This window comes from Myotis nattereri (assembly GCF_964212035.1).
Source record: "Myotis nattereri genome assembly, chromosome: 3".
NCBI classification, from domain to species: domain Eukaryota; kingdom Metazoa; phylum Chordata; class Mammalia; order Chiroptera; family Vespertilionidae; genus Myotis; species Myotis nattereri.
Window position 1 is genome coordinate 190,198,728 of NC_138077.1, and position 18,240 is coordinate 190,216,967.

The following is an 18,240-nucleotide window of genomic DNA, read 5'->3' on the forward strand; positions in this document are numbered from 1 at the left end:
GCTATGAAGAACTGGGTGCTGGAAAAGAATGATGGGGATAACTCTATTAGATAGGACTGCCAGCCCCTATGTAGAGAGTTGGTAGTTGGAGCTGTGACACCACTTAGTTGGCGGCGTTCACGTCGGGAGCCCGGGGACCTTGACACCGCAGCTCCCTCCTCCCGGCTCCCCCTCCCTGCTGAGCCCCGGGCTGGCACAGGCGCACTGACGGTTGCCATGGGGACAGCTGCTCCCGCGCAAGCGCAGATGTCTTCAAGATGGCGGCGGCGGTGGCTGCACGCGCCCTGTCTGTGGGCCCCGGGCTCCGGGGCGTGCAGCGGACACTGCCGCTTGTAGTGATTCTCGGGGCCACGGGCACCGGCAAGTCCACCCTGGCGTTGCAGCTCGGCCAGCGGCTGGGCGGCGAGGTCGTCAGCGCCGACTCCATGCAGGTATGACGGTGCGGCCGGCCCCGGCCCGTGGAAGCCGGAGGCCGCGCGCGTGCAGGCCTCGGGCCAGGGGGATGCCCCGGAGCGGGAGAGAGAGTGAGTGAACCCCGAGGCCTGCGGGGCGGAGCGGGTAGGGGAAGGGAGCCCATCATTACTCGCCGCCCACCGCCTGTCAGACACAGTTGCAGGCGTTTCACTTTCGTCTCATTTGCTTCTCACGACATTACTGTTCGGTCGGCACTATCATCTCCATGTATAGACGAGGGAACTCACCGAAGGAGGTGCCGTACACTTTCTCCGGGCCCCGGAGCCGGTAGGTAGAGGAGATAGTACTTGAACCTACAAGGCTGACGTATACGTGTCCGATAATTAGCTTTTTCTTTTTTTTTTTTTAAGTATATTTTATTGATTTTTTTACAGAGAGGAAGGGAGAAGGATAGAGAGTTAGAAACATCGATGACAGAGAAACATCGATCAGCTGCCTCCTGCACATCTCCTACTGGGTATGAGCCCGCAACCCAGGTACATGCCCTTGACCGGAATCGAACCTGGGACCCTTCAGTCCGCAGGCCGACGCTCTATCCACTGAGCCAAACCAGTCAGGGCGATAATTAGCTTTTAAATGAAAGTTATTCTAGAGCTTTTGCTCTTCAGAGTGCCCAGCGACACCAGAATAGGTCGGTTACTATCTGCGAGTTTCTGCCGAGGGAACGGAACACGCTGGATGGGCAGGAGACCTGGATTCCAGCCCCTGATCGGCCACCGGCCTCCTGACCTTCATAATGTAGTTTTCTGGGGGACGTTATGTATCTGTAAAGTGGAGAAAACACTACCTACCTCACAGGGCTGTCGTGATTAATAACTGGGGTTAAAATAGAGTTAGAATGAAGAGCAGGATGGCCTTTTCTGAAGAAGACCAGGCACTTGGTAAATGCTTGTTTAAAAAAGCTGAAATTTAAAAAGTATACATATTTTAGCCGAGACCGGTTTGGCTCAGTGGATAGAGCGTCGGCCTGCGGACTGAAAGGTCCCGGGTTCGATTCCGGTCAAGGGCATGTACCTGGGTTGCAGGCACATCCCCAGTAGGAGATGTGCAGGAGGCAGCTGGTCGATGTTTCTCTCTCATCCATGCTTCTAACTCTCTGTCTCTCTCCCTTCCTCTCTGTAAAAAATCAATAAAATATATTTAAAAAAATAAAAAGTTTACATATTTTTATTGATTTCAGGGAGGAAGAGAGAGGGAGAGACAGATAGAAACATCGATGATGAGAGAATCATTGATCAGCTGCCTCCCAAATGACCCACACAGGGGAACCGATGGGTGACCTCCTGGCTCACAGGTCGCTGCGCAGCCACTGAGCCGGCTGGCCCGGCAGGAGCTGAACTTTCTAAGCTACTGGCAGCGGGAGGGGGGGCGGGGGAGCAGGAGGCTTTGTCCTCTTCCTTGAACCAGAGGGAGGCCCAGAAGGAAGGCAGCACACATGGCACCTGGGAGCATTTGTGTTCGGATTGAGAGAGGGTGACTTTTGGGGTAAATCTCTGCTGGAAGAGTTACAGGTGCTATTTGTTGAAGAGAACTTACAAATAGACGTTTTTATGGAGTAAATGAGGTGCTTGATGTGAAATTCCACCTAGGTTCGGGGCCTGGAGGGGCAGCGCTCCCCACTCTACCTTATAAACCTCTGGGCAAGGTTTCTGCCCTCATTAGTTCATTTGGGGTGATACAACCGTCAACACACACGAGATGATTAGGATAATTCAGCAAATATTGTTTGTGATCTCTACTTTGTGCCAACTTCTAGAGATAGACTTTAGGGCTGAGACTCAAATCTCAGCCCTATCTTTTCTAAGATATGCAACTGCAGCCCAACCTCTTCGTACTGTTGTTTTTTCTTCTGTAAAATAGGCAGAATAATAACAACAACACAATATTATTGTACTGATTAAAGGAGATAAAGTATGTAAAGCACTTAATACAACATATGGCACATAGTAAGTGGTAAAAATATAGTAGGTACTATTCTTTTTAAAAAATATATATATTTTTATTGATTTCAGAAAGGAAGGGGAGAGGGAGGGAAATAGAAACATCAATAATGAGAGCATGATTGATCGGCTGCCTCTTGCACACCCCACACTGGGGATCAAGCCCGCACCTGGGCATGTGCCCTTGACCAGATTTGAACCTGGGACCCTTCAGTCCACCGGCCGACACTCTATCCACTGAGCCAAACCAGCTAGGACTGGTAGGTACTATTCTGAAATGTCCTTTTGGAGAGACAAAACCATAATCCCTGTCCTCAAGAAGTTTTATTTCAGCTAAACATGAAACAAAATAGAGTTAATAAGTGTTTGAACTGAGATATTAATGATGCTTTGTAAGGTGGACAGGTAGGGAGAAGAGAGGCTACAAGTGTTAGATTTTATTATAAATTAAATTAAATAATTCCTGAGATGGGAGAAATCAGTGAAGGATGGCATAGTCATGGAAATCTCTCTGAAAAGGGACTTGAAAGGTAGGTGAAGTTGGGATAGATAGATAAGAAAGAAGAAAATATTTGTTGACTTGTTTTGTTAAAATGGTGCATCTTGGTCCATGCAGATTTTTCCTGTGGTTATAAGTAATTAGAATATGAGAATCAAACTTCCTCGAGATGCCATGAGGATTAATTAATATATGAAAAATACTTTAATGATTATTGAGCTTTCTGAATTGGGTATAGGTTGTATTTAATTTTGATTATATCTTGGATATTCATAACATTTCCTCTTGGTCCCATTGAAAAACTTTGACCTTTGATTTTACTTTTCAGTCTAAATAATAAAATAAAGTATCTTTGCCCCATTCACTGTGAATATTCAGTTCTTCATTTCTATATCTGCTTACCATGCCCCCCTGTTAGGGTAGTGCTGCTTTGCTTGTTTTTTAGCTAATGGAAGGAGGTGATGCTTTTCAGTGACTTGAGGTTGAGTCAGAAAATTTTTTGTAAGCATATGAACAAAGTGACATTCTTTTTTAAAATTTCTTGTTATTTATTAATCCTATCCTGAGGATACTTTTCCAGTGATTCTTAGAAAGAGTGGAAGATACGGGGGGAGACAGTGAGAGAGAAACATCAGTGTGAGAAAGACATATCCATTGGTTGCCTCCCAGTTATTCTAGAGCTTTTGCTATTTAGAGTGCCCAGCGACACTCTAACTAGTGTCCAGCCATATCCACATGGTGCTGGACACACTCATGAAGTGCAACTTTAGCTGTGCCCTTGACCGGAATCGAACTGGAGACCCTTTAGTCCTTGGGCCAGCACTCTATCTACTGAGTCAAACCAGCCAGGGCACAAAGTGATATTCTTTTTTCTTTTAATATATTTCATTGATTTTTTACAGAGAGGAAGGGAGAGGAATAGAGAGTTAGAAAAATCGATCAGCTGCCTCCTACGCACCCCCTACTGGGGATGTGCCTGCAACCAAGGTATATGCCCTTGACTGGAATTGAACCCGGGACCCTTCAGTCCGAAGCTGACACTCTATCCACTGAGCCAAACCGGCGAGGGCTAAAAAAATTGTTTTAAAATTATTTTTTATTGATTTTTTTTTTTTTAAGAGGGAGAGGAAGGGAGAAGGAGAGAGAGAGAGAGAGAAACATTGATGTGAGAGCTAAACATCAGTTGGATGCTTCCTGCACACCCCGGAATCGAACTGGCAACCGTTTGGTACACAGGATGACGCCCAGTCAGCCAAGCCATACTGGCTAGGGTCCAAGTTTATCTTTTTAAAAACCAACATTTGCATTTTAATAATTTTTTGGAATCCTGTCCAGAATTTTGTATTTCAGAAGTGTACTAGTCAGACCGTACGTAGTGAAGGCCTGGGGACAGGCTAGAAAGGCTCAATGGGGAAGAAGGGGGGACATATAGAATACTTTCAACAATAAAACTTAATTTAAAAAAGTCATTTAACAGTTTAAAAAAAAGTGTACTAGTAACTCAAAAAGGACTGTAAAATACTGCCTTAAATCTTAAATTGTCTTGCACCTCACTCATACTTGGGGTGTCATCCCTTTGTCCTGCCTTAATTGTAGGGTCACCCCAAGGCAACCCTTACCAGGGCAGTTACCATCCAGGGAAAGTGCTTGTTTTTGGTAAACATTGAATTAAGTAAGTGCTTTAAATATTGAGGTAGTTTCTTTGAGGTAGAACTACAATGGGGTGTTAAGGATAGCATGTCTAGGGTGATAATACTGTAATGGAGCCTGATGTGTAATGACTTGCTTCTGTAGCTAGCCATGTAGCATCTGAAGGTCCTCCCTGGCCTCTTGCCTCCCATTCTCATGGGTGTTACTTGTTGAATGGGAAGTCAGAACTACTCTCTGAGGGATTACTTATTTAGAGACTCCTGCTAAATCCACTTTCTGTGGATTCTGCATGGTAGACCTGACAAAAGTGAGAAATGACATTTATGCTTAATTTTCTGAGTTTTCCAAACCCCAGTTTCACAAATTATAGAAACATAAATATTCTCAGTCAGCAGTAAGAGTCTAAATTCAGGGAGGGGAAGATAATACAATCCCTGTTTTCCAGGATGGAAAAACTGAAGTACAGAAAGATTAAAGAGCAGACTGGAGATCATACTGCAAGACACTTGCACACCTGGGAATTGGATCTGGGCTTTCTAACTCCTGTAGTGTCTCATCTATTGCAGGAAGGTGATACTGAAGGTCTTCTTTTCAGTCTGTCTTTTCTTGGCATGTAAATTCAAGGTACAATGCATTGCCTTCAGTGACTGGATGAAACATTGTACTGAGAAACTTGAAGGCACTTGCCAAAAGATGTACAATGACTGTCTGGAAATACAGACCACTAACTGTATGCCAAGAGAAAATAAACAGTGTTCTATTTGGGTTTATAGAGAGGAAGTATCTCTAATGCCTTAGTCCTTCAGGTCCTGTGGAGAAGTAGTAGTCATACATAGGAGCATAGTTCCCTTTGTGTTTGTCTAAACCTACAAGAGGAGAAGCAAATGATTTTTGGCAGTCTGACTAGTAAGCAGGCTACGTGCCATTTAATAGATGTAGAGTTCTACGTTCTTTTTGTCCGCTTTGGGACATAATTTAGGAGCAGTGTTTTGCTTTTTTTTTCTTTTAAACTAAAGGCCTACTGTCTGATAGTGCTCAAGGGAGGTCTGGGATGCATCGGGGAGGGATATGAAGGAGAGATGGGATAGTGGATCACAGTGGCTTATTACTAGGATATGAAATAAAAGTCATGAAAACCTGGTAACCAAAAGAGATGGGGGTTATCTGGAGGCAATCTTTTTTTTTTTTTTTTTACTGTTTATCAGATTATTTATTCACTTGATTTTTAGATTCACTTGTTGATAGATGTGTATTTGTTGTTCATAATTTCTATCTTTACCTTTTTCTTCTTCTTCCTCTTCTTAAAGGATACCTTTCAGCATTTCATATAATACTGGTTTGGTGGTGATGAACTCCTTTAGCTTTTCCTTATCTGTGAAGCTCTTTATCTGGCCTTCACTTCTGAATGATAGCTTTGCTGGATAAAGTAGTCTTGGTTGTAGGTTCTTGGCATTCATCACTTTGAATATTTCTTGCCACTCCCTTCTGACCTGCAAAGTTTCTGTTGAGAAATCAGCTGACAGTCTTATGGGTACTCCCTTGTAGGTAACTGATTTTCTTTCTCTTGCTGCTTTTAGGATTCTTTGTCTTTTGCTCTTGGCATTTTAATTATGATGTGTCTTGGTGTGGTCCTCTTTGGATTCCTTTTGTTTGGGGTTCTCTGCGCTTCCTGGACTTGTAAGTCTATTTCTTTCACCAGGTAGGGGAAGTTTTCTGTCATTATTTCTTCAAAGAGGTTTTCAATATCTTGCTCTCTCTCTTCTTCTGGCACCCCTATAATTCGGATGTTGGTACGCTTGAAGCTGTCCCAGAGGCTCCTTACACTATCTTCATATTTTTGGATTCTTTTTTCATTTTGCTTTTCCGGTTGGGTGTTTTTTGCTTCTTCGTATTTCAAATCTTTGACTTGATTCTTGCGATCCTCTGGTCTGCTGTTGGGAGTCTGTATAATATTCTTTATTTCAGTCAGTGTATGCTTAATTTCTAATTGGTCCTTTATCACAACATTGAGGGTCTCATTAGATTTCTTGAGGATCTCACTACATTTATCAGCAATCTCACCAGTCTTCTTGAAGATTTCACTGCATTTATCGGCGGTCTCACCAGTCTTTTCAAGGGCCTTATTAAATTTATTGGCGGCTTCTAGACAGTTCTTTAAAGACCTTAAAAGTGTGGTTTTGAACTCTATATCCAGCAGTTTGCTTTCTTCCAATCCTGTCGTTTGTGTCCTGTTTCTTTGTCTCGGCATTTTTTATGCTTCGCTGTGTCGATAGAGTGCCTTTCTGTGCTAAGTGTCCCAATTATCTGAGGTAGACACTCTTGGTGCACCCCCCTTGTGGGCTTTGTGCACAGTCTTGTTGTAATTAAGCCTTGATTGTTGTAGTTATCATTGTGAGGAATTGACCTCCAGGCCAATTGGCTGTGAGAATCAGCTGTGTCTTCAGTGGGAGAACTTCTGTGCTGGAGACACCCCTCTGGGGCTAGACTTGCTTCGATGGGGCTTTGGTGCTCACTGAGTCTGCCCCCTGAGTGTGTCTTTTATGGTTCCATGGAGCTGCAAACTGGATGGTCCCACTCTGACCTCTCTGGAGGCAATCTTTTAATAGGACTGAGCCTGATAAGAGGCAAAGAAGGAAATCTCAAATTTTTGACTCATCTAAAATTATGTATATACTAGAGGCCCAGTGCATAAAATTCATGCATGGGTGTGTGTGTGTGTGTGTGTGTGTGTGTGTGTCCGTCCCTCAGCCCAGTCTGCACCCTCTCCAATCTGGGAATCCCTCTCACAATCCAGGACTGCTGGCTCCCAACCGTTCGCCTGCCTGCCAGCCTGATCACCCCCTAACCACTCCCCTGCCAGCCCGGTCACCCCTAACTGCCCTCCCCTGCTGGCCTGTTTCCCCCCCAACTGCCCTCCCCTGCAGGCCATCTTTGATCACATGGTGGTGGCCATCTTGTGTGTTGGAGTGATGGTCAATTTGCATATTACCTCTTTATTATATAGGATGAGTCTCTAAGGTTTCTTTACTCACCTCTATTGTGAGTGAATTTAATTTTCCTTTGCTACATTATTAAGTGTGGGTGGTTTTTACATATATACTCACTTTTTTTGCAGCTATGAGAAGAACTTTGTAGTCAAACCACCTGTTTTATGTAAGGAAGGAGAAATGACTCCTGGCCAAATGGAAAACTGTTGGGGAGCGTAGATAAGACTTGCAGATTCACATGTGTGAGCATGAGTACTGTCCTCATGTTTCACTTGAAACAGCTCCACTTCTAAAAAGGATATATGTTTGAGGAGTAAAAGTTATTTGCGGTGTATAGGAATTCACCTACATGCTCTGTATGTACTCTAGTATGGCTTAACCTAGTTGGTTTTGGTTTTGCGTGTAGTTTGTTGAATAAATTTGAATCAGACCAGTGCCCCGTTTGTCTCTTTGGTTACCTTTGGAGCCCTGCTGGAGCCTCACCACTGCTCCTTCCTCATTGTGGCAGCAGGAGTTCAAGCTCTTAGCACTGTATCATGAATAATAATAACAATACTGAAAATAGCAGTAATACACACACACACACACACACACACACACACACACTACAGGCCCGATACACGTAAGTTTTGCAAGGTCCCCTGCTGCTGCAGCAGCTGCCTCGGCCCCCACCGTGGCTTCGTCTGGAAGGACATCTGGTCTAATTAGCATATTATGCTTTTATTATTATAGATTATTATAGATAACAGACACTGTTCTAAAAGTTTGACATATATTATCTCATTTAATAGTCTCACCATAACCTTATGAGGTAGGCACTATAATAATCTCATCCCTACCAAAAATTGCTTTCTTGAACTGTCATCTCCATGCTATTTTATGTTTTTTTTCTCCACCTCCTCCTATTTGTTTATCCATTTGTCCTTCATTCCATTCTTTTCCTTTATTCTACTGTATACATTTCATCAGGCAGAGAAAGAAGAAGAATATTCTCTCTCTCTCTCTTTTTTTTTTTTTGGTTAATCCTCACCCAAGGATATCTTTCCATTTTAGAGAGAGTGGAAGGGAGGGGGAGAGCAGAGAGAAACATTAATGTGAGAGAGACACATCAATTGGTTCCCTTACGCACGTGCTCGACTGGGGCCGGAGATCGAGCCCGGGACCTGTCAGCTCCCAGGCCAGTGCCCCATCCACTGAGCCAAACCAGCCAGGGCGGGAGAAGAATACTCTTGACATAAGAACAGCATGAGCAAAGTAAAAAGAGTAAAAAAAATGCATGGTATGTTTTCAAGGAGTGACCAGCAACTATCTGGCATCTAGGATACTTGAGAGACAGCTGTAGGAGGCCAAACTAAAAATATAGACTCTTAGAACAAATTTTAGAGGCCATTGAAAGCATGCTATGGAATTTTGGGTTTTAAATAGGGAAGTGATAGTAAATCTGTGTTATAAGGTAACTCCACTGGCTGGGTGGAGAGATGAACAGTTTAGGATTCTGTTATGTTAGCCTGGGTATGAAAGAGGCTGGAGTTGGGTTGTGGCTAAGGATAGCAAGTAACCATTTTGTCACTTTGGAGACAGACTAATAGGATTTTGGTTATTGAAATGGGATCATTTTGAAACAAAATGATAGAGAACAAAAGCCTTTTAAAAATATTTTTATTGAGTTCAGAGAGGAAGGGCGATGGAGAGAGGGATAAAAACATCAATGATGAGAGAGAACCCTCAATCTGCTGCCTCCTGAATGCCCCACACTGGGGATCGAGTCTGCAACCCGGGCATGTGCCCTGACTGGGAATCTAACAGTGACTTCCTGGTTTATAGGTAGATGCTCAACCACTGAGCCACACCAGCTGGGCACAAAAGCCTTTTTTATGTTTGGAAAAAAGGATACATGCTTATTGGAAAAAAATCCAGATAACACTAAAAAGTACAAAGGAAATATCACCATAGTCTTTGCATTCAGAGATAATCATTTTAATATTTTGATGCACATCCTTCCAGACATTTATCTATGTATTTATATGCACATGTGTATGTGTGTTTTTCCCCCTAATTTTTAATTGAAATATACACATAAAATTTACTCTCTTACTATTTTTAAGTATACAGGTCAATGGTTAAATGCATTCATAATGTTGCGTGACCATCTCCACCATCCATCTTCATAACTTTTTTCATGTTGTAAAACTGAAACTCTATACTTATTAAACAACTAGGGGCCTAGTGCATGAATTCGTGCACCTTGAAAGGAACTGTGGGCTGCGAGGCTGCAGTGGGAACAAGGGTGGGTCTCGGCCCATCCTCCACGCCCCCGCCCGGCCCCTCCTGCCGTGGCCCCTGATCCCCTCTCTGCCAGAAGCCCCACTCCCGCTGCCACTGCTCCCATGCTCTGATGGGGCCAGCCCTGCTCACTTTCGCGGACTGTGCCAGCAGCGGGTGTGAGCTGTGGCTGCTACCCTTATTGCCCCTCAGAAGCGGTGGAGGTGGAGAAGCCCTCAGGGGCAATTGGGGCCAGCAACTGCCTCTCGCACCTGCTGATAGAGCTGAGCGATCGGGACCTGGCGCTGGGTGCCGGCAGCGGGTGTGAGCAGCAGCTTCAGCGCTGGCTGTGGGTGCAAGTGGGGCTGGTGCCCACGGTGGGTGCAAGCAGTGGCTCTAGTGCCGGCTGCAGGTGCAAGCGGGGCTGGTGCCGGCAGTGGGTGCGGGTGTGAGCGGGGTTGATGCCGGCAGCAGGTGCGAGCGCCAGGTGGGACCGCGACCTGCGGGAGCAAAGAATTTTCTGTAACCACCAGAGGCTGACCCTGATGACAGTGATCGGCGCTCCACCTTGGTCTGGCGCCCTCGCTCACCTGCTCCACTATCCTGCCGTGGCCGATGCCCGCCATGTTCCGCGTGACCCCCCTGGTGGTCAGCGCAAGTCATAGAGAGCGGTTGTTCGGTTGTTCCGCCATTTGGTCTGTTTGCATGTTAGCCTTTTATTATATAGGGTAACTCTCCATTTTCCTTTCTTCCAGCCCTTGGCAACCTCCATACAACTTTCTGTGTCTATGATTTTGACTACTCTTAAGTACTTCATATAAGTGGAATGATACAGTATTTGTGTCTTTTATGACTGGCTTATTTCACTTAGCATAATGTCCCTAAGTTTTGTCCATGTGTATGTGTTTTTATGTAAATTGATGCATATATTTCATGCTATTCTGTGTCTTGTTTATTTTTCCCCCTCTTAGCAGTATGTTATAGATATCTTTATGTATTAATGTATACAAGTCTACATCAGTGGTCTCAATCTGGGCTAATTTTGCCATTCAGGGAACACTTAGATCGAACCCACAACTTTGGTCAATTAGGAGGATTCTCTAACCAACTGAGCTACTTGGCCAGGGCATACCAGCACTGTTTTTGAAAGACTATCCTTTTTCCTTTGCGCCTTTGTTAAAAACCAATTGACTCTATTTGTGTGGGGCTATTTCTATTCTGTTCCATTGACCTATGTCTATTCTTTTGCCAATATCACATTTTCTTGATTACTATAGCTTTATAATAAGTCTTGAAATTGGATAGCAAAGCTCTCTATCTACATTATTGTTTTTAATTTTTGTGTAGAATTCAGGTGTATCATAATTCATGTAACCAGATTTCTACTGAAGGACATTTAGAGGGTTCTTCTGTTTTTTGCTGTAATAAATGATGCTAAGGTGAACATCTTTGCACATACATCTTTTTGTATGATTCTCTTCAGGGTAAATTCATAGGATGAGAGGATGTATACATTATTTTTTCTTCTTCCACTTTTCTAAGGCATTTATTAGAGGGTATACTTTTTTTTCCTTTTTGGTTAATCCTCACCTGAGGATATTTTTCCATTGATTTTAGATAGAGTGGAAGGGGGAAAGAGAGAAACATTGATGTGAGAGAGACACATCGATTGGTTGCCTCCTGTACTTGGGATCCAATCTGCAACCCAGATATGTGCCTTTGCCTGGGAATTGAACCTCGACTCTGGTACGCAGGTTAATGCTCTAATCACAGGGCACACAGGCCAGGGTTAACTTTTTTATTTTTTAGAAATTCAACTTTTCCAATTTTTATTCATAAAATTAAAACAGCAACAGTAGGTTTACAGAGGTACATATCAATAACAGAACAGGAAGGAAATGAAATATTCTCGAGACATCTTGAAACGTCTCAAAGGAATATACACCAGGCTAAAAATCTACATCTAAACTGTGGTTGTACAACAGGTTACATTTATTCCTGCATTTTCTAAATGAGTTCTTCTTTATATTTGCCTTTCTCTTTTCCAACTTGTTGAGATTTGGCTTTGCGTTCAAGAATTTTTTCCTGATTTTTGTCCAGTTTTAGCCTGGTGATAACCACCTTGCTCAGATGAATACCCACGTGGACAATGTGTTGTTAGCCTTCTCACGCTGCACCCGCTCGATGTAGATGACCTGTTTCTTTCTGTACACCCTTCCTACAGGCTGGCCTTTGTAGTGTCCTCAAACCACCTGGACCTCCCCATTCTTGTGGATGGGCAAGGAGCAGACGTTGTACTTCTGCCACAGCTCCTTGGGGAGCGGGGACAACATGATCATCTTCTAGTGCAGGGGTGGGCAAACTTTTTGACTCGAGGGCCACAATGGGTTCTTAAACTGGACCGGAGGGCCGGAACAAAAGCATGGATGGAGTGTTTGTGTGAACTAATATAAATTCAAAGTAAACATCATTACATAAAAGGGTACGGTATTTTTTTTCAATAGTTTTATTCATTTCAAATGGGCCGGATCCGGCCCGCGGGCCATAGTTTGCCCACGGCTGTTCTAGTGCATGTGTGAGGGGACATTGAAGCGTGTTTGCAGTTTTTGGTGCGAGGTGACCAAAGGGTTGAACTTTATGGTTACCATCTACCTGGTGCTGGAAGTGCTCTACATAACTAACCATTTTAAAATGAACAATTCAGTGGTATTTAGTGCATCCACAATGTTGTACAACCACTACCTCTATCTAGTTCCAAAATGTGTCCATCACCCCAAAAGAAAACCCTGTAGCTATTAAGCAGTTACTCCCTAGTCCCCTTTCTCTTCAGCCCCTAACAACCACCAATCTGCTTTCTGGTTTGTTTTGTTTGTTTGTTTTTGTTTTTTGTTTTTACCTATTTTGGATATTTAATATAAATGGGATCATACAATATACAACCTTTCATCTGGCTTCTTCACTTGTAGTTATTTGTACTTCATTCCTTTTTATGGTTGAATATGTCATTGTATATAGAACACAATTTGTCCATCTAATGATGGAGATTAACACCTTTAGGCTGTTGTGCATAGTGCTGCTGTGAACATGTGTACATGTATACATGTGTACATGTATTTCTTTTCAGTTATTTTTGGCCTATGCCTACGAATGGAATTGCTGGGTCATATGTTTAACTTTTTGAGAAACTGCCAAACTCTTTTTACACAGTGGCTACACCATTTTACATCCCCACCAGCAATCTATGAAGATACCAATTTCTCCACATCTTTTCCAACACTAATTTTCCTTTAAAAAAAATTATAACCATCCTCTTGGGTTGGAAAGTGGTGTCTCATTGTGGTTTTCATTTACATTTCCTTAATGACTAATGATGTTGGGCATCTTTTCATGTGTTTGTTGGCCATATGTATATTTTCTTTGGAGACTAGGTCCTTTGCTCGTTTTTTAAACTGGGTTTTTTGTTGTTGTTGTTGTTGAGATGCACACATTATATTTTGATACATATTGCCAGACTGCTTTAAAAAAGGTTTGAACCAGCTGTATGTCTGTTTCCCCTCACCCTTGCAATTTGTGTATTACCTGTCTCTTTCATTGCCAGTCTGGTAAACAAGAAATGGGTTTCATTTCTTAGGTTAATTGTTTTTTTTAAGGGTACATTGACCATTTGTGTATTTTATGTTTTGAATTTCCTGTTCATTCCTGTTGTGTCCACTTGTATATAATCGTTTTTATTCTTGTATTTATTGATTTGGAAGAGCTTTTTGTGTATTGCAAGTAATAACCCTTTGTATAATCTCATGCATCAGAAGTATTTTTTTAGTTGGTCACTTGTCTTTTGACTTTTATGATCCTTTTTGCCATATAAAAGTTTTAAATTAGTATATTCTTGTACAGTTTTTAGGAGTACAAGTTATTTTAACATTCTTTCAGAAAGAGTTCTTGTCTGAAATTTATAATTCACTTAACTGTTGGAACGTACAAATGTAAATAAAAAATGATGTTGACTCTCTTCTCTAGTGTAAATGAAGATATACCCAGGGCCTCTTTGTCTTCACTGTGCATTCCTGTTGCTCTTCTTTGTGGAGTTCCTTACACAAACGTGTAGGTAATTGCAAGTGAAATATGGGATTCTATAGGTATGGGTACCTTTGGTTAACTACCCAGTCAGTTTCCTTGATTTTTTTTGAGGGGGGAAGGTGATTAGTTTATATCTTGTTGCACAGCACAGTACTTGTCACAATGGTTTTCGCCTCCAGCTGTACATTGGATCTACCTGGAGAGCATTAAAAAACACTGATGCAAAAATAAAATTACACACACACACACACACACACACACACACATTGATGCCAAGGCTTATAATATTCAGTAAATATCCATTAGAAATAGATGATTTATTTAACTCTTCAGCTGCCAATATTTTTCCTAATTTATAGTTAATCTTTATTCTTATTTACTAGGTTTTAGTCCCAGCTTTCCCACTAACTCACTGAATATATAACTGTGGACAGGTTATCCTCTCTGGGCTTTAGTTCCCTCTTCGGATATCTTAGATAGGGGAAACTGATTGGATTAGTCCAGGGATGGGCAGACTTTCTGTTAAGGTCCAGGTAGTAAATAATTTAGGCTTTGTGGGCCATACGCTGTTTGTCTGTCACTGTGTCTAAAGCTCCTTTCAGCTCTGGTATTTTGTGGTTCTCTTTTAAACCCTAGGCAGGGGTCTCAATACAAAGAGCCAAGGAAAATCTTGGTTAGCCTCCACCAATTAAATATAGATAATATCAAGCACTCATATAGTGCCTACCATCTGCTTGACACTATTCTAAAAGCCTTAAGTCTCAGAGTAACCCAGTGAAGATTATAGGTAAGAAAACTTGAGGCAAAGAAAAATTAGATACTTAAATAACTTGCCAGATAATGGCTATAGTTGGATAGTAGAGCCAGAATTTGAACCCAGGCATTCTGCCTTCATTATACTCTACTGCCTCTCCCTAACTTAGACGTAGACCTCCAAATAATGGAGCACCTCAGCTGTTATACTCTATCACAGGTATCATAAGATAAAATATCACCGAAACCATCAAAAATGGGCAATCATGAGGCTGTAAAGATGGCCATAGAATAGAAACATTATTATTGTTTAAAATTTTTATTTTTAGATAGAGGAAGCGGGGAGAAAGACAGACAGAAACATTGATTTGTTCTACTTATTTATGCATTCATTGAACACATAGCATTGTCTATGTGTATATTTCCATCTTTCTATTACATTTACTCTTTTATTAAACTTATTGGGGTAACATTGGTTAATAAAATTATAAAGGTTTCAAGTATACAGTTGTATGATACATTATCTGTATTTTGTTTTCCTTAGCATAGGATCTAGCAATCTGTACCTCAGACACTCAGACCTTCTTCCGTCACTGTATATTTGACCCCCTTTACCCTTTACTACACCACCCTCACCCTCCTTCCCTGCAGTAACCACCTTACTCTTGTCTGTGACTATGAGTTTGTGTTTGTTTTGCCTTTTGTCATACTAACTCTTGAGAACCTTGAAAGGGGTCCGGTGTATGGTAACTATTCTCAGTCACTGGAATTTAATTTCATCTTAGTAGGAATTCAGTACTTCAAGCGAGCAAATAGACCAGAGTAAAAGAGGTGTAAATTCTGTTGGTATGAGGCTGCTGCAACAGTTTGTATTATAGGGAGAGCATCCAGGCTTTAGTCCTGTCTCTACCACCAGTCAATTATATGGACAGGGGAGCCCTCTCAGCCTTAGTATTATCAAGTATAAAATTTCAGGGGATTGGATTAGATCAGTAATGGCGAACCTTTTGAGCTCGGCGTGTCAGCATTTTGAAAAACCCTAACTTAACTCTGGTGCCGTGTCACATATAGAAATTTTTTGATATTTGCAACCATAGTAAAACAAAGATGTATATTTTTGATATTTATTTTATATATTTAAATGCCATTTAACAAAGAAAAATCAACCAAATAAAATGAGTTCGCGTGTCACCTCTGACACCCATGTCATAGGTTCGCCATCACTGGACTAGTGGATGATTTCTGAATTTCTGAAAAATGTGCCAATTTTGCATTCTCTACCCTACATCTTATTTAGATGTAAAAATGTTGCAAATTCCTTTTACCACTTGGTAAGATTGATGCTCTGGAAGAATGCATCACATACATCTTATGTATGCACTTCTCAATTTGAGAAGCATGGCCTTATATTATTATTGTAGTCCCTTTCCCCTTAGAGACAGGCATAGGAAGAATACAGGCCATGATCTGCACTATAAATTCCAAACCACTCCTCTTACCAGACTGACTGAACAAGTCAGGTACAGGTTCTCCCACTTATTGAGCATCTTAATCTGTCTGATATATTCAGCAGGTCTGCAGTTGAATTTTTGCCAAACAAAGCTAAAAAGGAGTAGTTGCTTGCCATGATGTTCCTGCAGCTAATTCATTCTAACATAATAAAGCGTAAATTTTTACAAAACTCATCCTTTTATTAAGAAATAAAAGTCAAGATGCTGACCTTTTCCCTACTCTTCAATTTCTCTTCAGTTGAATAATCAAATTCAAATTTCTTTAATCAAAAAGGAAAATCAACTTTCTGGGATGTGCCAACATCCTCTAAACAAATAATTGTTTCTTTTACCCTCCTTTGCCAAAAGTTTTTTTCTGAAGCTTGGACTATTAGAAGGGATGTTAGATGTGAGGACATTGAGGTTTCAGGAGAGAAAGTTGACTTCCCAAAGTCACAAGCTGATTTGTACAGAACAGAGATAAGTAATATAGTGGAAAAAGAACACTGACTGTAAAATTGATTCATAGTTTGCCTTTGCCACTAACTAGCTGTGTGAATTTGGGCAGGTTACCTAATGTGTCTAATTTCTATTTCCTCATTGATAAAACAAGGGCAATGTAACTTCATAGGATGTGAAACTCAGCATAGGATCTAGCAATCTGGACCCAGTATTCGTTGAGTATATTCTATGTATGAGGCTCTGTGCTGAGACTAGAGATAAAATACACCATTTCTTCATTCAGAGCTTGTAGTCGAGTGGGGGAGATAGAAATGTTTTAAAGTTTTGTACAATAAGTTCTGTGATAGAGGTAAGTGCAGGCTACTATGGCAGACAGAGGGCAAGTACAGCTGGGGAGTCATCTCAAGGCAGGCTTTCGTTGGGAAGTAATGCTAAAGAGTGTGGGACTGGTTGAGATCAGGCTGTAGTGGACATAAATTTGAGTGGTTATACTCTAAAGGTAAGAAGATCAATGAGGAAGCTGATAGGATAGTCTAGTTGAGAAATCATGAAGCCTTCACTTGATTTAGTGGCAGTGGGAAATGTGGTAATGGTGATGTGATAAACTGAGATAATTTTAGGAACTAGTATAGGTAGAAGTTGAGACAGATTGGAACTGGGATGAGGGAGTCAGATACTAGGATCACTTCAGAGTATTTAGTTTGATTATCTAGGTCAGTGGTCGGCAAACTCAGTAGTCAGCAGAGCCAGATAGCAACAGTACTTCTTCAAAATAGACTCGCCCAGGCCAAAAACCGACTTCTGCGCATGGGCCACGAAGTTTCAGTCACACAGTACGCGTGCCTGCACGTGGTATTTTGTGGAAGAGCCACACTCAAGGGGCCAAAGAGCCGCAGTATGCCAACCAGGGATCTGGGTGGTTCACTCAAGTATGGCTGGGAAGGTAAGGAATTCAATTTTGGGCATATCATGTTTCAGGTGCCTGTTTGGAGTGATGATGATGATGATGATGGTGCTAGCTAGCTAACATTTATTGACTGTTTCTTATAGGGCAGGCCCTATACCATATGCTTTGCATGTATTAATTATTTAATTTTCACGGTTACCTTTTGAGGTTATATTTAAGATTATCCTCACTTTATAAATAAGAAATCTGAGGCACAGAGATTAAATAAGTTACATTGACCAAGTTTCCATAGCTAGTAAGTGGTTTAGCCAGAACTTAAATCCAGGAAACCTGATTCTTGAGTCCTTACTGTTAACCACTTCACTATATTATATGCCTCTCATTGATGATGGGAATGTTCATTAGGCAGTTAAGTATCCAGGCCTGGCATGGCAACATGAGAGAGAACTAGGTTGCAAATATGGATTTGGGGAGTTATGAGCATAAGTAGAAGCCATGAATGTCACCCAGAGAAAGTTTATAGTATAGAAATGGCAGGTAGATGCCCTAAAAATTAGTCAAATATATTCTTGAGTAGTGATCAATGTTGATAATGTAAAGGTGCTGTTTATAAGTAAAATTGATAAGAGAATGATGGCTAAGGTTACTTCATATGAGATTGTGTTACTGCCCATAGGCCACCAGTTAATGCATATTGTTCCCATGACAGACATTGCTAATTGAGCAGTGGCTGACCTCA

At 41.7% G+C, this 18,240-nt stretch overlaps 1 protein-coding gene across 1 annotated transcript in view; it reads left to right on the top strand.

Annotated features, from left to right (window-relative positions):
- Positions 1-257: 257 nt before the first annotated feature.
- TRIT1 (tRNA isopentenyltransferase 1) overlaps positions 258-18,240 on the top strand; it is a gene marked incomplete at its 5' end in the record, with an annotated part of 43,011 nt that continues 25,028 nt past the window's right edge. The window contains one exon of the mRNA XM_081085878.1: positions 258-431. Within this exon, the coding sequence (XP_080942004.1) occupies positions 258-431 (174 nt within the window). The remainder of the gene's footprint in view (positions 432-18,240) is intronic.